The sequence below is a fragment of the Salmo salar genome, chromosome ssa05 (assembly GCF_905237065.1).
Source record: "Salmo salar chromosome ssa05, Ssal_v3.1, whole genome shotgun sequence".
NCBI lineage: Eukaryota > Metazoa > Chordata > Actinopteri > Salmoniformes > Salmonidae > Salmo > Salmo salar.
Window position 1 is genome coordinate 73394792 of NC_059446.1, and position 23824 is coordinate 73418615.

Below are 23824 nucleotides of genomic sequence, written 5' to 3' on the forward strand. Positions count from 1 at the left end.
AAGGCAATACAAACAAACAAAAGCCTGTAATTATCCATGACCAGTCTTGGTGACTACGGAACTATAAAGTGCCATTGTTAAGAGGCCAGAGAGCTATCCACTCACCCACACAGATGGTAGGTTCCTCCAGAATGTCCTCTATTGACTGACTGGGGTCCATCTAAGGAGGGCAGGACAGAGACAGGGAAATCACCCAAGGGTTTACTTGACAGGGTCACCTTTTACAAAATACAATGAATGTCAGCAGTGACTCTGATTTAAACACACACACACACACACACACACACACACACACACACACACACACACACACACACACACACACACACACACACACACACACACACACACACACACACACACACACACACACACACACATACACTGACCAGTACTCTGTTAATGGCCTCCTGCAGCTCCTCCTCCAGACTGCGGACGCTGGGTGGGACTTGAATGGGACTGGCTGTGATCTGCATGGGCAGCTCAAAGTCCTGGCCAATCACGTCCCACGGCTGGCAGCAGAACACCTGATTGGACAGTGGAGGTTAAATTGTACATACTGTATGAAGCTATACAGTATTTAATGGTGAATATTGTAAATGGTAAGATAAAATCACAGTGATGTGTTGCACTGTCTCAGCTAAATCTTGAGGATGATATAGTTGTGTACCTGTGTGAATTTTTTTGGGGAGAGATGAGTCAAGTATAGAAGAGACTATGATGTATCTGTCTGTCTGAGTCAGATATAGGAGAGACTATGATGTATCTGTCTGTCTGAGTCAGGTATAGGAGAGACTATGATGTATCTGTCTGTCTGAGTCAGGTATAGGAGAGACTATGGTGTATCTGTCTGTCTGAGTCAGGTATAGGAGAGACTATGGTGTATCTGTCTGTCTGAGTCAGGTATAGGAGAGACTATGGTGTATCTGTCTGTCTGAGTCAGGTATAGGAGAGACTATGTGTGTATCTGTCTGTCTGAGTCAGGTATAGGAGAGACTATGATGTATCTGTCTGTCTGAGTCAGGTATAGGAGAGACTATGGTGTATCTGTCTGTCTGAGTCAGGTATAGGAGAGACTATGTGTGTATCTGTCTGTCTGAGTCAGGTATAGGAGAGACTATGATGTATCTGTCTGTCTGAGTCAGGTATAGGAGAGACTATGGTGTATCTGTCTGTCTGAGTCACATACAGGAGAGACTATGTGTGTATCTGTCTGTCTGAGTCAGGTATAGGAGAGACTATGGTGTATCTGTCTGTCTGAGTCAGGTATAGGAGAGACTATGTGTGTATCTGTCTGTCTGAGTCAGGTATAGGAGAGACTATGTGTGTATCTGTCTGTCTGAGTCAGATACAGGGGAGACTATGTGTGTATCTGTCTATCTGTCAGGTATAGGAGAGACTATGGTGTATCAGTCTGTCTGAGTCAGGTATAGGAGAGACTATGGTGTATCTGTCTATCTGTCAGGTATAGGAGAGACTATGGTGTATCTGTCTGTCTGAGTCAGGTATAGGAGAGACTATGTGTGTATCTGTCTGTCTGAGTCAGGTATAGGAAAGACTATGGTGTATCTGTCTGTCTGAGTCAGGTACAGGAGAGACTATGGTGTATCTGTCTGTCTGAGTCAGGGATAGGAGAGACTATGGTGTATCTGTCTGTCTGAGTCAGGTACAAGAGAGACTATGTGTGTATCTGTCTGTCTGAGTCAGGTATAGGAGAGACTATGGTGTATCTGTCTGTCTGAGTCAGATACAGGAGAGACTATGTGTGTATCTGTCTGTCTGAGTCAGGTATAGGAGAGACTATGGTGTATCTGTCTGTCTGAGTCAGGTATAGGAGAGACTATGGTGTATCTGTCTGTCTGAGTCAGGTATAGGAGAGACTATGTGTGTATCTGTCTGTCTGAGTCAGGTATAGGAGAGACTATGATGTATCTGTCTGTCTGAGTCAGGTATAGGAGAGACTATGGTGTATCTGTCTGTCTGAGTCAGGTATAGGAGAGACTATGTGTGTATCTGTCTGTCTGAGTCAGGTATAGGAGAGACTATGTGTGTATCTGTCTGTCTGAGTCAGATACAGGGGAGACTATGTGTGTATCTGTCATGTCTGAGTCAGATACAAGAGAGACTATGTGTGTATCTGTCTGTCTGAGTCAGGTATAGGAGAGACTATGTGTGTATCTGTCTGTCTGAGTGAGATACAAGAGAGACTATGTGTGTATGTGTCTGTCTGAGTCAGATAGAGGAGAGACTATGGTGTATCTGTCTGTCTGAGTCAGGTATAGGAGAGACTATGGTGTATCTGTCTGTCTGAGTCAGGTATAGGAGAGACTATGGTGTATCTGTCTATCTGTCAGGTATAGGAGAGACTATGTGTGTATCTGTCTGTTTGAGTCAGATAGAGGAGAGACTATGTGTGTATCTGTCTGTCTGAGTCAGGTGTAGGAGAGACTATGTGTGTATCTGTCTGTCTGAGTCAGGTATAGGAGAGACTATGGTGTATATGTCTGTCTGAGTCAGATACAGGAGAGACTATGATGTATCTGTCTGTCTGAGTCAGGTATAGGAGAGACTCTGTGTGTATCTGTCTGACTGAGTCAGGTATAGGAGAGACTATGGTGTATCTGTCTGACTGAGTCAGGTATAGGAGAGACTATGTGTGTATCTGTCTGTCTGAGTCAGGTATAGGAGAGACTATGATGTATCTGTCTGTCTGAGTCAAGTATAGGAGAGACTATGGTGTATCTGTCTGTCTGAGTCAGATACAGGAGAGACTATGTGTGTATCTGTCTGTCTATCTGTCAGGTATAGGAGAGACTATGGTGTATCTGTCTGTCTGAGTCAATTATAGGAGAGACTATGGTGTATCTGTCTGTCTGAGTCAGATACATGAGAGACTATTTGTGTATCTGTCTGTCTGAGTCAGGTATAGGAGAGACTATGATGTATCTGTCTGTCTGAGTCAAGTATAGGAGAGACTATGGTGTATCTGTCTGTCTGAGTCAGATACAGGAGAGACTATGTGTGTATCTGTCTGTCTGAGTCAGGTATAGGAGAGACTATGTGTGTATCTGTCTGACTGAGTCAGGTATAGGAGAGACTATGGTGTATCTGTCTGTCTGAGTCAGATACAGGAGAGACTATGTGTGTATCTGTCTGTCTGAGTCAGATAAAAGAGAGACTATGTGTGTATCTGTCTGTCTGAGTCAGATAGAGGAGAGACTATGGTGTATCTGTCTGTCTGAGTCAGGTATAGGAGAGACTATGTGTGTATCTGTCTGTCTGAGTTATATACAGGAGAGACTATGTGTGTATCTGTCTGTCTGAGTAAGATAGAGGAGAGACTATGGTGTATCTGTCTGTCTGAGTCAGGTATAGGAGAGACTATGATGTATCTGTCTGTCTGAGTCAGGTATAGGAGAGACTATGTGTGTATCTGTCTGTCGATCTGTCAGGTATAGGAGAGACTATGGTGTATCTGTCTGTCTGAGTCAATTATAGGAGAGACTATGGTGTATCTGTCTGTCTGAGTCAGATACAGGAGAGACTATTTGTGTATCTGTCTGTCTGAGTCAGGTATAGGAGAGACTATGATGTATCTGTCTGTCTGAGTCAAGTATAGGAGAGACTATGGTGTATCTGTCTGTCTGAGTCAGATACAGGAGAGACTATGTGTGTATCTGTCTGTCTGAGTCAGGTATAGGAGAGACTGTGTGTATCTGTCTGACTGAGTCAGGTATAGGAGAGACTATGGTGTATCTGTCTGTCTGAGTCAGATACAGGAGAGACTATGTGTGTATCTGTCTGTCTGAGTCAGGTAAAAGAGAGACTATGTGTGTATCTGTCTGTCTGAGTCAGATAGAGGAGAGACTATGGTGTATCTTTCTGTCTGAGTCAGGTATAGGAGAGACTATGATGTATCTGTCTGTCTGAGTCAGGTATAGGGGAGACTATGTGTGTATCTGTCTGTCTATCTGTCAGGTATAGGAGAGACTATGGTGTATCTGTCTGTCTGAGTCAAGTATAGGAGAGACTATGGTGTATCTGTCTGTCTTAGTCAGGTATAGGAGAGACTATGATGTATCTGTCTGTCTAAGTCAAGTATAGGAGAGACTATGGTGTATCTGTCTGTCTGAGTCAGATACAGGAGAGACTATGTGTGTATCTGTCTGTCTTAATCAGGTATAGGAGAGACTATGTGTGTATCTGTCTGTCTGAGTCAGGTATAGGAGAGACTATGGTGTATATGTCTGTCTGAGTCAGATACAGGAGAGACTATGATGTATCTGTCTGTCTGAGTCAGGTATTGGAGAGACTATGATGTATCTGTCTGTCTGATTCAGGTGTAGGAGAGACTATGTGTGTATCTGTCTGTTTGAGTCAGATAGAGGAGAGACTATGTGTGTATCTGTCTGTCTGAGTCAGGTATAGGAGAGACTATAGTGTATCTGTCTGTCTGAGTCAGGTGTAGGAGAGACTATGTGTGTATGTGTCTGTCTGAGTCAGGTATAGGAGAGACTATGTGTGTATCTGTCTGTCTGAGTCAGGTATAGGAGAGACTATGTGTGTATCTGTCTGTCTGAGTCAGGTATAGGAGAGACTATGGTGTATATGTCTGTCTGAGTCAGATACAGGAGAGACTATGATGTATCTGTCTGTCTGAGTCAGGTATAGGAGAGAATATGGTGTATCTGTCTGTCTGAGTCAGGTTTAGGAGAGACTATGTGTGTATCTGTCTGTCTGAGTTATATACAGGAGAGACTATGTGTGTATCTGTCTGTCTGAGTCAGATAGAGGAGAGACTATGGTGTATCTGTCTGTCTGAGTCAGGTATAGGAGAGACTATGATGTATCTGTCTTTCTGAGTCAGGTATAGGAGAGACTATGTGTGTATCTGTCTGTCTATCTGTCAGGTATAGGAGAGACTATGGTGTATCTGTCTGTCTGAGTCAAGTATAGGAGAGACTATGGTGTATCTGTCTGTCTGAGTCAGATACAAGAGAGACTATTTGTGTATCTGTCTGTCTGAGTCAGGTATAGGAGAGACTATGATGTATCTGTCTGTCTGAGTCAAGTATAGGAGAGACTATGGTGTATCTGTCTGTCTGAGTCAGATACAGGAGAGACTATGTGTGTATCTGTCTGTCTGAATCAGGTATAGGAGAGACTATGTGTGTATCTGTCTGTCTGAGTCAGGTATAGGAGAGACTATGGTGTATCTGTCTGTCTGAGTCAGGTGTAGGAGAGACTATGTGTGTATCTGTCTGTTTGAGTCAGATAGAGGAGAGACTATGTGTGTATCTGTCTGTCTGAGTCAGGTATAGGAGAGACTATAGTGTATCTGTCTGTCTGAGTCAGGTGTAGGAGAGACTATGTGTGTATGTGTCTGTCTGAGTCAGGTATAGGAGAGACTATGTGTGTATCTGTCTGTCTGAGTCAGGTATAGGAGAGACTATGTGTGTATCTGTCTGTCTGAGTCAGGTATAGGAGAGACTATGGTGTATATGTCTGTCTGAGTCAGATACAGGAGAGACTATGATGTATCTGTCTGTCTGAGTCAGGTATAGGAGAGAATATGGTGTATCTGTCTGTCTGAGTCAGGTTTAGGAGAGACTATGTGTGTATCTGTCTGTCTGAGTTATATACAGGAGAGACTATGTGTGTATCTGTCTGTCTGAGTCAGATAGAGGAGAGACTATGGTGTATCTGTCTGTCTGAGTCAGGTATAGGAGAGACTATGATGTATCTGTCTTTCTGAGTCAGGTATAGGAGAGACTATGTGTGTATCTGTCTGTCTATCTGTCAGGTATAGGAGAGACTATGGTGTATCTGTCTGTCTGAGTCAAGTATAGGAGAGACTATGGTGTATCTTTCTGTCTGAGTCAGATACAAGAGAGACTATTTGTGTATCTGTCTGTCTGAGTCAGGTATAGGAGAGACTATGATGTATCTGTCTGTCTGAGTCAAGTATAGGAGAGACTATGGTGTATCTGTCTGTCTGAGTCAGATACAGGAGAGACTATGTGTGTATCTGTCTGTCTGAATCAGGTATAGGAGAGACTATGTGTGTATCTGTCTGTCTGAGTCAGATATAGGAGAGACTATGGTGTATCTGTCTGTCTGAGTCAGGTGTAGGAGAGACTATGTGTGTATCTGTCTGTCTGAGTCAGGTATAGGAGAGACTATGGTGTATCTGTCTGTCTGAGTCAGGTATAGGAGAGACTATGGTGTATCTGTCTGTCTGAGTCAGGTATAGGAGAGACTATGTGTGTATCTGTCTGTCTGAGTCAGGTATAGGAGAGACTATGATGTATCTGTCTGTCTGAGTCAGGTATAGGAGAGACTATGGTGTATCTGTCTGTCTGAGTCAGGTATAGGAGAGACTATGTGTGTATCTGTCTGTCTGAGTCAGGTATAGGAGAGACTATGATGTATCTGTCTGTCTGAGTCAGGTATAGGAGAGACTATGGTGTATCTGTCTGTCTGAGTCACATACAGGAGAGACTATGTGTGTATCTGTCTGTCTGAGTCAGGTATAGGAGAGACTATGGTGTATCTGTCTGTCTGAGTCAGGTATAGGAGAGACTATGTGTGTATCTGTCTGTCTGAGTCAGGTATAGGAGAGACTATGTGTGTATCTGTCTGTCTGAGTCAGATACAGGGGAGACTATGTGTGTATCTGTCTATCTGTCAGGTATAGGAGAGACTATGGTGTATCAGTCTGTCTGAGTCAGGTATAGGAGAGACTATGGTGTATCTGTCTATCTGTCAGGTATAGGAGAGACTATGGTGTATCTGTCTGTCTGAGTCAGGTATAGGAGAGACTATGATGTATCTGTCTGTCTGAGTCAAGTATAGGAAAGACTATGGTGTATCTGTCTGTCTGAGTCAGGTACAGGAGAGACTACGGTGTATCTGTCTGTCTGAGTCAGGGATAGGAGAGACTATGGTGTATCTGTCTGTCTGAGTCAGATACAAGAGAGACTATGTGTGTATCTGTCTGTCTGAGTCAGGTATAGGAGAGACTATGGTGTATCTGTCTGTCTGAGTCAGGTATAGGAGAGACTATGTGTGTATCTGTCTGTCTGAGTCAGGTATAGGAGAGACTATGATGTATCTGTCTGTCTGAGTCAGGTATAGGAGAGACTATGGTGTATCTGTCTGTCTGAGTCAGGTATAGGAGAGACTATGTGTGTATCTGTCTGTCTGAGTCAGGTATAGGAGAGACTATGATGTATCTGTCTGTCTGAGTCAGGTATAGGAGAGACTATGGTGTATCTGTCTGTCTGAGTCAGGTATAGGAGAGACTATGTGTGTATCTGTCTGTCTGAGTCAGGTATAGGAGAGACTATGTGTGTATCTGTCTGTCTGAGTCAGATACAGGGGAGACTATGTGTGTATCTGTCATGTCTGAGTCAGATACAAGAGAGACTATGTGTGTATCTGTCTGTCTGAGTCAGGTATAGGAGAGACTATGTGTGTATCTGTCTGTCTGAGTGAGATACAAGAGAGACTATGTGTGTATGTGTCTGTCTGAGTCAGATAGAGGAGAGACTATGGTGTATCTGTCTGTCTGAGTCAGGTATAGGAGAGACTATGGTGTATCTGTCTGTCTGAGTCAGGTATAGGAGAGACTATGGTGTATCTGTCTATCTGTCAGGTATAGGAGAGACTATGTGTGTATCTGTCTGTTTGAGTCAGATAGAGGAGAGACTATGTGTGTATCTGTCTGTCTGAGTCAGGTGTAGGAGAGACTATGTGTGTATCTGTCTGTCTGAGTCAGGTATAGGAGAGACTATGGTGTATATGTCTGTCTGAGTCAGATACAGGAGAGACTATGATGTATCTGTCTGTCTGAGTCAGGTATAGGAGAGACTCTGTGTGTATCTGTCTGACTGAGTCAGGTATAGGAGAGACTATGGTGTATCTGTCTGACTGAGTCAGGTATAGGAGAGACTATGTGTGTATCTGTCTGTCTGAGTCAGGTATAGGAGAGACTATGATGTATCTGTCTGTCTGAGTCAAGTATAGGAGAGACTATGGTGTATCTGTCTGTCTGAGTCAGATACAGGAGAGACTATGTGTGTATCTGTCTGTCTATCTGTCAGGTATAGGAGAGACTATGGTGTATCTGTCTGTCTGAGTCAATTATAGGAGAGACTATGGTGTATCTGTCTGTCTGAGTCAGATACATGAGAGACTATTTGTGTATCTGTCTGTCTGAGTCAGGTATAGGAGAGACTATGATGTATCTGTCTGTCTGAGTCAAGTATAGGAGAGACTATGGTGTATCTGTCTGTCTGAGTCAGATACAGGAGAGACTATGTGTGTATCTGTCTGTCTGAGTCAGGTATAGGAGAGACTATGTGTGTATCTGTCTGACTGAGTCAGGTATAGGAGAGACTATGGTGTATCTGTCTGTCTGAGTCAGATACAGGAGAGACTATGTGTGTATCTGTCTGTCTGAGTCAGATAAAAGAGAGACTATGTGTGTATCTGTCTGTCTGAGTCAGATAGAGGAGAGACTATGGTGTATCTGTCTGTCTGAGTCAGGTATAGGAGAGACTATGTGTGTATCTGTCTGTCTGAGTTATATACAGGAGAGACTATGTGTGTATCTGTCTGTCTGAGTAAGATAGAGGAGAGACTATGGTGTATCTGTCTGTCTGAGTCAGGTATAGGAGAGACTATGATGTATCTGTCTGTCTGAGTCAGGTATAGGAGAGACTATGTGTGTATCTGTCTGTCGATCTGTCAGGTATAGGAGAGACTATGGTGTATCTGTCTGTCTGAGTCAATTATAGGAGAGACTATGGTGTATCTGTCTGTCTGAGTCAGATACAGGAGAGACTATTTGTGTATCTGTCTGTCTGAGTCAGGTATAGGAGAGACTATGATGTATCTGTCTGTCTGAGTCAAGTATAGGAGAGACTATGGTGTATCTGTCTGTCTGAGTCAGATACAGGAGAGACTATGTGTGTATCTGTCTGTCTGAGTCAGGTATAGGAGAGACTGTGTGTATCTGTCTGACTGAGTCAGGTATAGGAGAGACTATGGTGTATCTGTCTGTCTGAGTCAGATACAGGAGAGACTATGTGTGTATCTGTCTGTCTGAGTCAGGTAAAAGAGAGACTATGTGTGTATCTGTCTGTCTGAGTCAGATAGAGGAGAGACTATGGTGTATCTTTCTGTCTGAGTCAGGTATAGGAGAGACTATGATGTATCTGTCTGTCTGAGTCAGGTATAGGGGAGACTATGTGTGTATCTGTCTGTCTATCTGTCAGGTATAGGAGAGACTATGGTGTATCTGTCTGTCTGAGTCAAGTATAGGAGAGACTATGGTGTATCTGTCTGTCTTAGTCAGGTATAGGAGAGACTATGATGTATCTGTCTGTCTAAGTCAAGTATAGGAGAGACTATGGTGTATCTGTCTGTCTGAGTCAGATACAGGAGAGACTATGTGTGTATCTGTCTGTCTTAATCAGGTATAGGAGAGACTATGTGTGTATCTGTCTGTCTGAGTCAGGTATAGGAGAGACTATGGTGTATATGTCTGTCTGAGTCAGATACAGGAGAGACTATGATGTATCTGTCTGTCTGAGTCAGGTATTGGAGAGACTATGATGTATCTGTCTGTCTGATTCAGGTGTAGGAGAGACTATGTGTGTATCTGTCTGTTTGAGTCAGATAGAGGAGAGACTATGTGTGTATCTGTCTGTCTGAGTCAGGTATAGGAGAGACTATAGTGTATCTGTCTGTCTGAGTCAGGTGTAGGAGAGACTATGTGTGTATGTGTCTGTCTGAGTCAGGTATAGGAGAGACTATGTGTGTATCTGTCTGTCTGAGTCAGGTATAGGAGAGACTATGTGTGTATCTGTCTGTCTGAGTCAGGTATAGGAGAGACTATGGTGTATATGTCTGTCTGAGTCAGATACAGGAGAGACTATGATGTATCTGTCTGTCTGAGTCAGGTATAGGAGAGAATATGGTGTATCTGTCTGTCTGAGTCAGGTTTAGGAGAGACTATGTGTGTATCTGTCTGTCTGAGTTATATACAGGAGAGACTATGTGTGTATCTGTCTGTCTGAGTCAGATAGAGGAGAGACTATGGTGTATCTGTCTGTCTGAGTCAGGTATAGGAGAGACTATGATGTATCTGTCTTTCTGAGTCAGGTATAGGAGAGACTATGTGTGTATCTGTCTGTCTATCTGTCAGGTATAGGAGAGACTATGGTGTATCTGTCTGTCTGAGTCAAGTATAGGAGAGACTATGGTGTATCTGTCTGTCTGAGTCAGATACAAGAGAGACTATTTGTGTATCTGTCTGTCTGAGTCAGGTATAGGAGAGACTATGATGTATCTGTCTGTCTGAGTCAAGTATAGGAGAGACTATGGTGTATCTGTCTGTCTGAGTCAGATACAGGAGAGACTATGTGTGTATCTGTCTGTCTGAATCAGGTATAGGAGAGACTATGTGTGTATCTGTCTGTCTGAGTCAGGTATAGGAGAGACTATGGTGTATCTGTCTGTCTGAGTCAGGTGTAGGAGAGACTATGTGTGTATCTGTCTGTTTGAGTCAGATAGAGGAGAGACTATGTGTGTATCTGTCTGTCTGAGTCAGGTATAGGAGAGACTATAGTGTATCTGTCTGTCTGAGTCAGGTGTAGGAGAGACTATGTGTGTATGTGTCTGTCTGAGTCAGGTATAGGAGAGACTATGTGTGTATCTGTCTGTCTGAGTCAGGTATAGGAGAGACTATGTGTGTATCTGTCTGTCTGAGTCAGGTATAGGAGAGACTATGGTGTATATGTCTGTCTGAGTCAGATACAGGAGAGACTATGATGTATCTGTCTGTCTGAGTCAGGTATAGGAGAGAATATGGTGTATCTGTCTGTCTGAGTCAGGTTTAGGAGAGACTATGTGTGTATCTGTCTGTCTGAGTTATATACAGGAGAGACTATGTGTGTATCTGTCTGTCTGAGTCAGATAGAGGAGAGACTATGGTGTATCTGTCTGTCTGAGTCAGGTATAGGAGAGACTATGATGTATCTGTCTTTCTGAGTCAGGTATAGGAGAGACTATGTGTGTATCTGTCTGTCTATCTGTCAGGTATAGGAGAGACTATGGTGTATCTGTCTGTCTGAGTCAAGTATAGGAGAGACTATGGTGTATCTTTCTGTCTGAGTCAGATACAAGAGAGACTATTTGTGTATCTGTCTGTCTGAGTCAGGTATAGGAGAGACTATGATGTATCTGTCTGTCTGAGTCAAGTATAGGAGAGACTATGGTGTATCTGTCTGTCTGAGTCAGATACAGGAGAGACTATGTGTGTATCTGTCTGTCTGAATCAGGTATAGGAGAGACTATGTGTGTATCTGTCTGTCTGAGTCAGATATAGGAGAGACTATGGTGTATCTGTCTGTCTGAGTCAGGTGTAGGAGAGACTATGTGTGTATCTGTCTGTTTGAGTCAGATAGAGGAGAGACTATGTGTGTATCTGTCTGTCTGAGTCAGGTATAGGAGAGACTATAGTGTATCTGTCTGTCTGAGTCAGGTGTAGGAGAGACTATGTGTGTATGTGTCTGTCTGAGTCAGGTATAGGAGAGACTATGTGTGTATCTGTCTGTCTGAGTCAGGTATAGGAGAGACTATGTGTGTATCTGTCTGTCTGAGTCAGGTATAGGAGAGACTATGGTGTATATGTCTGTCTGAGTCAGATACAGGAGAGACTATGATGTATCTGTCTGTCTGAGTCAGGTATAGGAGAGAATATGGTGTATCTGTCTGTCTGAGTCAGGTTTAGGAGAGACTATGTGTGTATCTGTCTGTCTGAGTTATATACAGGAGAGACTATGTGTGTATCTGTCTGTCTGAGTCAGATAGAGGAGAGACTATGGTGTATCTGTCTGTCTGAGTCAGGTATAGGAGAGACTATGATGTATCTGTCTTTCTGAGTCAGGTATAGGAGAGACTATGTGTGTATCTGTCTGTCTATCTGTCAGGTATAGGAGAGACTATGGTGTATCTGTCTGTCTGAGTCAAGTATAGGAGAAACTATGGTGTATCTGTCTGTCTGAGTCAGATACAAGAGAGACTATTTGTGTATCTGTCTGTCTGAGTCAGGTATAGGAGAGACTATGATGTATCTGTCTGTCTGAGTCAAGTATAGGAGAGACTATGGTGTATCTGTCTGTCTGAGTCAGATACAGGAGAGACTATGTGTGTATCTGTCTGTCTGAATCAGGTATAGGAGAGACTATGTGTGTATCTGTCTGTCTGAGTCAGGTATAGGAGAGACTATGGTGTATCTGTCTGTCTGAGTCAGGTGTAGGAGAGACTATGTGTGTATCTGTCTGTTTGAGTCAGATAGAGGAGAGACTATGTGTGTATCTGTCTGTCTGAGTCAGGTATAGGAGAGACTATAGTGTATCTGTCTGTCTGAGTCAGGTGTAGGAGAGACTATGTGTGTATGTGTCTGTCTGAGTCAGGTATAGGAGAGACTATGTGTGTATCTGTCTGTCTGAGTCAGGTATAGGAGAGACTATGTGTGTATCTGTCTGTCTGAGTCAGGTATAGGAGAGACTATGGTGTATATGTCTGTCTGAGTCAGATACAGGAGAGACTATGATGTATCTGTCTGTCTGAGTCAGGTATAGGAGAGAATATGGTGTATCTGTCTGTCTGAGTCAGGTATAGGAGAGACTCTGTGTGTATCTGTCTGACTGAGTCAGGTATAGGAGAGACTATGGTGTATCTGTCTGACTGAGTCAGGTATAGGAGAGACTATGTGTGTATCTGTCTGTCTGAGTCAGGTATAGGAGAGACTATGATGTATCTGTCTGTCTGAGTCAAGTATAGGAGAGACTATGGTGTATCTGTCTGTCTGAGTCAGATACAGGAGAGACTATGTGTGTATCTGTCTGTCTATCTGTCAGGTATAGGAGAGACTATGGTGTATCTGTCTGTCTGAGTCAATTATAGGAGAGACTATGGTGTATCTGTCTGTCTGAGTCAGATACATGAGAGACTATTTGTGTATCTGTCTGTCTGAGTCAGGTATAGGAGAGACTATGATGTATCTGTCTGTCTGAGTCAAGTATAGGAGAGACTATGGTGTATCTGTCTGTCTGAGTCAGATACAGGAGAGACTATGTGTGTATCTGTCTGTCTGAGTCAGGTATAGGAGAGACTATGTGTGTATCTGTCTGACTGAGTCAGGTATAGGAGAGACTATGGTGTATCTGTCTGTCTGAGTCAGATACAGGAGAGACTATGTGTGTATCTGTCTGTCTGAGTCAGATAAAAGAGAGACTATGTGTGTATCTGTCTGTCTGAGTCAGATAGAGGAGAGACTATGGTGTATCTGTCTGTCTGAGTCAGGTATAGGAGAGACTATGATGTATCTGTCTGTCTGAGTCAGGTATAGGAGAGACTATGTGTGTATCTGTCTGTCTATCTGTCAGGTATAGTAGAGACTATGATGTATCTTTCTGTCTGAGTCAAGTATAGGAGAGACTATGGTGTATCTGTCTGTCTTAGTCAGGTATAGGAGAGACTATGATGTATCTGTCTGTCTAAGTCAAGTATAGGAGAGACTATGGTGTATCTGTCTGTCTGAGTCAGATACAGGAAAGACTATGTGTGTATCTGTCTGTCTTAATCAGGTATAGGAGAGACTATGTGTGTATCTGTCTGTCTGAGTCAGGTATAGGAGAGACTATGGTGTATATGTCTGTCTGAGTCAGATACAGGAGAGACTATGATGTATCTGTCTGTCTGAGCCAGGTATAGGAGAGAATATGGTGTATCTGTCTGTCTGAGTCAGGTTTAGGAGAGACTATGTGTGTATCTGTCTGTCTGAGTTATATACAGGAGAGACTATGTGTGTATCTGTCTGTCTGAGTCAGATAGAGGAGAGACTATGGTGTATCTGTCTGTCTGAGTCAGGTATAGGAGAGACTATGATGTATCTGTCTTTCTGAGTCAGGTATAGGAGAGACTATGTGTGTATCTGTCTGTCTATCTGTCAGGTATAGGAGAGACTATGGTGTATCTGTCTGTCTGAGTCAAGTATAGGAGAGACTATGGTGTATCTGTCTGTCTGAGTCAGATACAGGAGAGACTATGGTGTATCTGTCTGTCTGAGTCAGATACAGGAGAGACTATTTGTGTATCTGTCTGTCTGAGTCAGGTATAGGAGAGACTATGATGTATCTGTCTGTCTGAGTCAAGTATAGGAGAGACTATGGTGTATCTGTCTGTCTGAGTCAGATACAGGAGAGACTATGTGTGTATCTGTCTGTCTGAATCAGGTATAGGAGAGACTATGTGTGCATCTGTCTGTCTGAGTCAGGTATAGGAGAGACTATGGTGTATCTGTCTGTCTGAGTCAGGTGTAGGAGAGACTATGTGTGTATCTGTCTGTCTGAGTCAGATAGAGGAGAGACTATGTGTGTATCTGTCTGTCTGAGTCAGGTATAGGAGAGACTATGGTGTATCTGTCTGTCTGAGTCAGGTGTAGGAGAGACTATGTGTGTATGTGTCTGTCTGAGTCAGGTATAGGAGAGACTATGTGTGTATCTGTCTGTCTGAGTCAGGTATAGGAGAGACTATGTGTGTATCTGTCTGTCTGAGTCAGGTATAGGAGAGACTATGGTGTATATGTCTGTCTGAGTCAGATACAGGAGAGACTATGATGTATCTGTCTGTCTGAGTCAGGTATAGGAGAGAATATGGTGTATCTGTCTGTCTGAGTCAGGTATAGGAGAGACTATGTGTGTATCTGTCTGTCTGAGTTATATACAGGAGAGACTATGTGTGTATCTGTCTGTCTGAGTCAGATAGAGGAGAGACTATGGTGTATCTGTCTGTCTGAGTCAGGTATAGGAGAGACTATGATGTATCTGTCTGTCTGAGTCAGATAGAGGAGAGACTATGTGTGTATCTGTCTGTCTGAGTCAGGTATAGGAGAGACTATGGTGTATCTGTCTGTCTGAGTCAGGTGTAGGAGAGACTATGTGTGTATGTGTCTGTCTGAGTCAGGTATAGGAGAGACTATGTGTGTATCTGTCTGTCTGAGTCAGGTATAGGAGAGACTATGTGTGTATCTGTCTGTCTGAGTCAGGTATAGGAGAGACTATGGTGTATATGTCTGTCTGAGTCAGATACAGGAGAGACTATGATGTATCTGTCTGTCTGAGTCAGGTATAGGAGAGAATATGGTCTATCTGTCTGTCTGAGTCAGGTATAGGAGAGACTATGTGTGTATCTGTCTGTCTGAGTTATATACAGGAGAGACTATGTGTGTATCTGTCTGTCTGAGTCAGATAGAGGAGAGACTATGGTGTATCTGTCTGTCTGAGTCAGGTATAGGAGAGACTATGATGTATCTGTCTGTCTGAGTCAGGTATAGGAGAGACTATGTGTGTATCTGTCTGTCTATCTGTCAGGTATAGGAGAGACTATGGTGTATCTGTCTGTCTGAGTCAAGTATAGGAGAGACTATGGTGTATCTGTCTGTCTGAGTCAGATACAGGAGAGACTATGGTGTATCTGTCTGTCTGAGTCAGATACAGGAGAGACTATTTGTGTATCTGTCTGTCTGAGTCAGGTATAGGAGAGACTATGATGTATCTGTCTGTCTGAGTCAAGTATAGGAGAGACTATGGTGTATCTGTCTGTCTGAGTCAATACAGGAGAACTATGTTCTTAGAACTATGTGTGTATCTGTCTGTCTGAGTCAGGTATAGGAGACTATGGTGTATCTGTCTGTCTGAGTCAGATACAGGAGAGACTATGTGTGTATCTGTCTGTCTGAATCAGGTATAGGAGAGACTATGTGTGTATCTGTCTGTCTGAGTCAGGTATAGGAGAGACTATGGTGTATCTGTCTGTCTGAGTCAGGTGTAGGAGAGACTATGTGTGTATCTGTCTGTCTGAGTCAGGTATAGGAGAGACTATGGTGTATATGTCTGTCTGAGTCAGATACAGGAGAGACTATGATGTATCTGTCTGTCTGAGTCAGGTATAGGAGAGAATATGGTGTATCTGTCTGTCTGAGTCAGGTATAGGAGAGACTATGTGTGTATCTGTCTGTCTGAGTTATATACAGGAGAGACTATGTGTGTATCTGTCTGTCTGAGTCAGATAGAGGAGAGACTATGGTGTATCTGTCTGTCTGAGTCAGGTATAGGAGAGACTATGATGTATCTGTCTGTCTGAGTCAGGTATAGGAGAGACTATGTGTGTATCTGTCTGTCTATCTGTCAGGTATAGTAGAGACTATGGTGTATCTGTCTGTCTGAGTCAAGTATAGGAGAGACTATGGTGTATCTGTCTGTCTGAGTCAAATACAGGAGAGACTATGGTGTATCTGTCTGTCTGAGTCAGATACAGGAGAGACTATTTGTGTATCTGTCTGTCTGAATTTAGGTATAGGAGAGACTATGATGTATCTGTCTGTCTGAGTCAAGTATAGGAGAGACTATGGTGTATCTGTCTGTCTGAGTCAGATACAGGAGAGACTATGTGTGTATCTGTCTGTCTGAATCAGGTATAGGAGAGACTATGTGTGTATCTGTCTGTCTGAGTCAGGTATAGGAGAGACTATGGTGTATCTGTCTATCTGAGTCAGGTGTAGGAGAGACTATGTGTGTATCTGTCTGTCTGAGTCAGATAGAGGAGAGACTATGTGTGTATCTGTCTGTCTGAGTCAGGTATAGGAGAGACTATGGTGTATCTGTCTGTCTGAGTCAGGTGTAGGAGAGACTATGTGTGTATGTGTCTGTCTGAGTCAGGTATAGGAGAGACTATGTGTGTATCTGTCTGTCTGAGTCAGGTATAGGAGAGACTATGTGTGTATCTGTCTGACTGAGTCAGGTATAGGAGAGACTATGGTGTATCTGTCTGTCTGAGTCAGATACAGGAGAGACTATTTGTGTATCTGTCTGTCTGAGTCAGGTATAGGAGAGACTATGATGTATCTGTCTGTCTGAGTCAAGTATAGGAGAGACTATGGTGTATCTGTCTGTCTGAGTCAGATACAGTAGAGACTATGTGTGTATCTGTCTGTCTGAATCAGGTATAGGAGATACTATGTGTGTATCTGTCTGTCTGAGTCAGGTATAGGAGAGACTATGGTGTATCTGTCTGTCTGAGTCAGGTGTAGGAGAGACTATGTGTGTATCTGTCTGTCTGAGTCAGATACAGGAGAGACTATGTGTGTATCTGTCTGTCTGAGTCAGATACAATAGAGACTATGTGTGTATCTGTCTGTCTGAGTCAAGTATAGGAGAGACTATGGTGTATCTGTCTGTCTGAGTCAGGTATAGGAAAGACTATGTGTGTATCTGTCTGTCTGAGTCAGGTATAGGAGAGACTATGGTGTATCTGTCTGTCTGAGTCAGATACAGGAGAGACTATGTGTGTATCTGTCTGTCTGAGTCAGGTATAGGAGAGACTATGTGTGTATCTGTCTGACTGAGTCAGGTATAGGAGAGACTATGGTGTATCTGTCTGTCTGAGTCAGGTATAGGAGAGACTATGTGTGTATCTGTCTGTCTGAGTCGGGTATAGGAGAGACTATGTGTGTATCTGTCTGTCTGAGTCAGGTATAGGAGAGACTATGGTGTATCTGTCTGTCTGAGTCAGGTATAGGAGATACTATGTGTGTATCTGTCTGTCTGAGTCAGATACAGGAGAGACTATGTGTGTATCTGTCTGTCTGAGTCAGATACAAGACAGACTATGTGTGTATCTGTCTGTCTGAGACAAGTATAGAAGAGACTATGTGTGTATCTGTCTGTCTGAGTCAGGTATAGAAGAGACTATGTGTGTATCTGTCTGTCTGAGTCAGATACAGGAGAGACTATGTGTGTATCTGTCTGTCTGAGTCAGGTATAGGAGAGACTATGGTGTATCTGTCTGTCTGAGTCAGGTATAGGAGAGACTATGACGTATCTGTCTGTCTGAGTCAGATAGAGGAGAGACTATGGTGTATCTGTCTGTCTGAGTCAGGTATAGGAGAGACTATGATGTATCTGTCTGTCTGAGTCAGGTATAGGAGAGACTATGTGTGGATCTGTCTGTCTGAGTCAGGTATAGGAGAGACTATGGTGTATCTGTCTGTCTGAGTCAAGTAGAGGAGAGACTATGGTGTATCTGTCTGTCTGAGTCAGATACAGGAGAGACTATGGTGTATCTGTCTGTCTGAGTCAGGTATAGGAGAGACTACGGTGTATCTGTCTGTCTGAGTCAGGTATAGGAGAGACTATGGTGTATCTGTCTGTCTGAGTCAAATATAGGAGAGACTGGTGTATCTGTCTGTCTGTCAGGTATAGGAGAGACTATGGTGTATCTGTCTGTCTGAGTCAAATATAGGAGAGACTGGTGTATCTGTCTGTCTGTCAGGTATAGGAGAGACTATGGTGTATCTGTCTGTCTGAGTCAGGTATAGGAGAGACTATGGTGTATCTGTCTGTCTGAGTCAAATATAGGAGAGACTGGTGTATCTGTCTGTCTGTCAGGTATAGGAGAGACTGGTCTGTCTGTCTGAGTCAGGCGTGTTAATTTACCTGTGTGAACAGGATCTCTGTCTGTCCTTCCCTCTCTGGTGTCCCTCTGGGCCATCCTGGATCCTGTTGCAGGAAGGGATGGAGGGAACCCCCACAGGATAGAGACAGAGGAGGAGATAGCCTCTCCCTGGGCCTGCTCCTCATCCTCTCCCTCATCTCCAGCTCCAGGCTCAGCTCCTGCTGCTCCTGTTCCGACCGCCAGGAGGCGCCAGTTGACAGTGGCGAAGAGGAGCATGGGGGGAGACCGGGGTGGGGTGTTGACGATGGGGTTAACGCAGGGGCCAGGAAGCCACACTGCTCCCCCACCACACTGACCCCTATTCCATTGGGAATTCCATTAGTATTATCATTCGGAATGCCATTAACAATTCCGTTTGGAACCCCGCTCAGAATTCCAGTGGACTGGATGTAGACCTGATGGTTAGGGCTATTGGTGGGGGAGTCAGTTCCAGAGCTGGGGCTGGAGCTGGGGTAGTGGCTGGGGGTGAGCAAGGAGGTGGGGGTAAGGGGTTCCAGGCTGGTACCCAGCTGGCAGAGGGGCACAGGGGTCAAACACAGGTGGGGCAGCTGGAAGGGGCGGAGCCTCTGGAGGAGGGCGGGCTTGGTGCCGGAGACAGGAAGACCTCGCTTACGCAGCTGCTGTCGCAACTCAGACACCTGGGAGAGAAGGAGGACGGAGTGTGACAGAGGAGAGGGTCAGGGACAGCAAATAGAGAGGGATGAGAGAAAGAGGTCAGAGAATGAAGAGAAGCAAGCAAGGACAAAAGAAGGAAGAGGAGGTACAGATAAATAGGAAATAAGAAGTGCTATAAACATTCAAATGTTCAAGTTATTGTCCTGCCCATATTACCGTGAGGTCGACCAGGTTAGGTGGGAGGAGCTCAGACTTGTTGGAGGGACTTGTGTCCACAGAGGTGTGGTTTGTTGCCTTGGATACAGGCTGAGGGTCCTGGGGCATGGCTCCAGAGAACCTCACCATTTGGTTGGTGTCTCCGCTTTGATAAAAACAAAACATTCATGCTAGTTGCCAGCGCACATGTAATGACTAACCAACTTTAAATGGTCTGATGAACCGTATAACATCTGAATGAAACCACAGTTCTTGTGAGAAGGCCCAGGGGGAGGGAGGTTTGGTGTGGTGTATGTAGTGGTACCTACCTGGGTGTGACGGTGAGCTGCTGCTGTTGCTGCTGGTCCTGTTGCTGCTGGTTCTGCTGTTGTTGTTGGTTCTGGAGAATCTGCAGCTGGAGGAACACCTGCTGTTGCTGCAGGAGGCTGGAGTAGGCGGGGTCTAAGAGCTGGGCTGGGGTGGGGCTCCTCTGACTGGCCCCTCCCCCTGAGCACAATGTTAATAATGATCAACTTCCCTGCTATTTAGTGGACTCATTTTGACAACATTTGTCATGTAAAGTACATTGGGCTGAAAGTATTGTATGAAAGGTAAAATATACATGAAATATAATGCTGTTTTTGAAAGGATAAAGACTATTACCGGCAGTCCCGGCCGTGCATCTCTGGTCGGGGGGAATGTACTGGTGGTATTTCAGTTTCCTCATCTTGGGCTGTGAATCCCGGGGTTTCCGCGGGCGGGGGGGGCGAGAGGAAGTCAGGGAGGGAGGTGTGAGAGACTGGGCTGTCTGAGAAAGGTGGAGAAAGGAAGAGGGAGAGGGGGAGACAGAGAATGAATCAAAGTAATATTTCTCAAATCCCATATTTTTATTAGAAATATATTATTCAAGCATTGTCAAAATCCATAAACAGTGTAACCTGAGAGAGGTCAGATCAGTTCTGATGAGTACAGCCAGTTCTGAAAGTACTACCATGTTATGAGTTCCTAAGGCGAAGTTAACAGCAGGATGTATACAGGCGTGGCCAAAGGTTTTGAGAATGACACAAATATTAATTTTCACAAAGTCTGCTGCTTCAGTGTCTTTAGATATTTTTGTCAGATGTTACTATGGAATAGTGGAGTATAATTTCAAGCATTTCATAAGTGTCAAAGGCTTTTATTGACAATTACATGAGGTTGATGCAAAGAGTCAATATTTGCAGTGTTGACCCTTCTTTTTCAAGACCTCTGCAATCCGCCCTGGCATGCTGTCAATTAACTTCTGGGCCACATCCTGACTGATGGCAGCCCATTCTTGCATAATCAATGCTTGGAGTTTGTCAGAATTTGTGGGTTTTTGTTTGTCCACCCGCCTCCTGAGGATTGACCACAAGTTCTCAATGGGATTAAGGTCTGGGGAGTTTCCTGACCATGGACCCAAAATATTGATGTTTTGTTCCCCGAGCCACTTAGTTATCACTTTTGCCTTATGGCAAGGTGCTCCATCATGCTGGAAAATGCATTGTTCGTCACCAAACTGTTCCTGGATGGTTGGGAGAAGTTGCTCTCGGAGGATGTGTTGGTACCATTCTTTATTCATGGCTGTGTCAGAGAAAATGACTTTACCCCAGTCCTCAGCAGTCCAATCCCTATACATTTTGCAGAATATCAGTCTGTCCGTGATGTTTTTCCTGGAGAGAAGTGGCTTCTTTGCTGCCCTTCTTGACACCAGGCCATCCTCCAAAAGTCTCCACCTCACTGTGCGTGCAGATGCACTCACACCCGCCTGCTGCCATTCCTGAGCAAGCTCTGTACTGGTGGTGCCCCGATCCCGCAGCTGAATCAACTTTAGGAGGCAGTCCTGGCGCTTGCTGGACTTTCTTGGGCGCCCTGAAGCCTTCTTCACAACAATTGAACCACTCTCCTTGAAGTTCTTGATGATCCAATAAATGGTTGATTTAGGTGCAATCTTACTGGCAGCAATATCCTTGCCTGTGAAGCCCTTTTTGTGCAAAGCAATGATGACGGCACGTGTTTCCTTGGAGGTAACCATGATTGACAGAGGAAGAACAATGATTCCAAGCACCACCCTCCTTTTGAAGCTTCCAGTCTGTTATTCGAACTCAATCAGCATGACAGAGTGATCTCCAGCCTTGTCCTTGTCAACACTCACACCTGTGTTAATGAGAGAATCACTGACATGATGTCAGCTGGTCCTTTTGTGGCAGGGCTGAAATGCAGTGGAAATGTTTTTGGGGGATTCAGTTCATTTGCATGGCAAAGAGGGACTTTGCAATTAATTGCAATTCATCTGATCCCTCTTCATAACATTCTGGAGTATATGCAAATTGCCATCATACAAACTGAGGCAGCAGACTTTGTGAAAGTTTATATTTGTGTCATTCTCAAAACTTTTGGCCACGACTGTACAATATGTCATGTAACATATGTGATCCTTTCAGGTTGATCAGTCAGTATCCTAGCTGGATCCTGACATTAAACGCATGTGTGAAACCGTGACAACTGACAGTGTGTCCCAGTCAGCTGTGACATCTAGCAGGTGTGTGTTTGTGTGTGTGTGCATGTGTGCGTGTCTTAATCCATAGGGCATAGTTCTGTTGGTAGTGACTGTCGACACTAATGAATGCGTAACACCAGAGTGTGTGTACATTATGCTATGTGGTTGAATACCTATCAGTAGACACCGGGAGAAGAAGAGTGCCTACTGATATACTGTATCTGACCCTCACAGTCAAAACATGTCTGTCTCTCTATGCAGACAATGCATTAACATTTGTAATGCTGTAATACTGTAATACCGTAATACTGTAATACTGTAATACTGTAATACTGTATATGCATGGGATTATTTTGGATTGACTTATTGACAATAAATCAATCAATCCATTGTTAATGCTTCAATCAATTCATTCTTCATTTCTATAATGCTTTTTACAGATGCATTTACACATTGTTCTGGATGTGTGTTTGGTCTATTTCTGAGTAGCCCTGTTCCAGTACCTTTGGCAGCAGGGGCGTGGCATGGGAGGTCAGATACATCCCCTTTGGTCTCCCGGTCGTTGCCATGGAGTTGGAGTCGCCCACGGTCATGCTCATTGGCTGGCTGATGCCCTCGGTTGCTGGGAGCAACGCCAAGATAGACTGCAGGAAAGCAGGACAGAAATATAAACAGGTAATAGCAAAGGCTGTAATCCAAACATGACTTGCAGTTCTAAAGTCAGTTTTGTGTTTCTTGTGTTGATGGTTGAGGTTAGGATTTAGGGGAAGGTAATCTCACCTGATGGTTGAGGTTAGGATTTAGGGAAAGGTAATCTCACCTGATGGTTGAGGTTAGGATTTAGGGAAAGGTAATCTCACTTGATGGTTGAGGTTAGGATTTAGGGGAAGGTAATCTCACTTGATGGTTGAGGTTAGGATTTAGGGAAAGGTAATCTCACTTGATGGTTGAGGTTAGGATTTAGGGGAAGGTAATCTCACCTGAACATGGGCGGGACTGTGGGTAAGGGGCAAGACCCCAGGCGACAGGTCACTCAGTGATTGGTCGTCTGAGAACCCCGGCGACGAGGAGAAGTCTGGTGATTGGAGGACCCCGAGTTGCTCGGGAGACAAGGAGGAAGAGCAGGAAGAGATGTCATCTTGGAAGACATCTGAGGAGAGAGGGAAGGAGACGGGGCCTAAGGGAAGAGTAGGAGAAGGAAGGCAGGGGGAGAAGGAATAGGTTAATTAGTAATGACATCTAGACTGTTTGAAAACGTCTATAGTTCTTTCGTGCATGTGTGCGTGTGCGTTAACTCACGGTTCTCCGGAGGCAGTATGTGTTTGTGCAGGAGGTCCAGAGGTCCGGGCCGATGCTGGACCTTCTCTCCAAGGTTGTTAGCCAGCCGAGCCTTCTTCTGCCTTCCGGCCCCACACACACTCCTGTCTATTAGAGAGAGAAGTAACAGGAGTTGAGAGCAGATTTGTGTTTGTGTATGCATAACTGTGTTGCTGTGGGCACTCAATCCCAGTTCAACCCAGCAGGGGTACACAAAACGTCTGCCTTAAAGGAACCACATACCCCTGGAGACACATAAATAACAACAACAACACAACCAGAAATGCAACAATAATAGTGGTATTTTAATCACAATGGACAATGAGATAAATACAAGAGGAAAGGTTACAGAGAAGCAGAGGGGGAGAGGATAGAGGAGAAAAGAGAGAGGAGGAGAGGATGGAGAGTAGAAGAGAGAGGACAGGATATAGAGTAGAAGAGAGAGGACAGGATATAGAGTAGAAGAGAGAGGACAGGATATAGAGTAGAAGAGAGAGGAGAGGGTAGAGAGTAGAAGCGCGAGGAGGAGAGGATGGAGAGCAGAAGAGTGAGGAGGAGAGAAGAGAGAGAAGAAGAGAGAGGAGGAGAGGA

At 44.2% G+C, this 23824-nt stretch overlaps 1 protein-coding gene across 1 annotated transcript in view; it reads right to left on the reverse strand.

Annotated features, from left to right (window-relative positions):
• The window catches only part of LOC106605777 (myocardin), a 41187-nt gene that overhangs the window by 4330 nt on the left and 13033 nt on the right, over positions 1-23824 (reverse strand). Inside the window, exons 6-14 of the mRNA XM_045718794.1 lie at positions 23216-23341; positions 22897-23093; positions 22420-22560; positions 20062-20206; positions 19728-19905; positions 19420-19564; positions 18570-19226; positions 390-527; positions 106-160 (exon numbers count right to left, since the gene is read on the reverse strand). Of these exons, the coding sequence (XP_045574750.1) occupies positions 106-160; positions 390-527; positions 18570-19226; positions 19420-19564; positions 19728-19905; positions 20062-20206; positions 22420-22560; positions 22897-23093; positions 23216-23341 (1782 nt within the window). The remainder of the gene's footprint in view (positions 1-105; positions 161-389; positions 528-18569; positions 19227-19419; positions 19565-19727; positions 19906-20061; positions 20207-22419; positions 22561-22896; positions 23094-23215; positions 23342-23824) is intronic.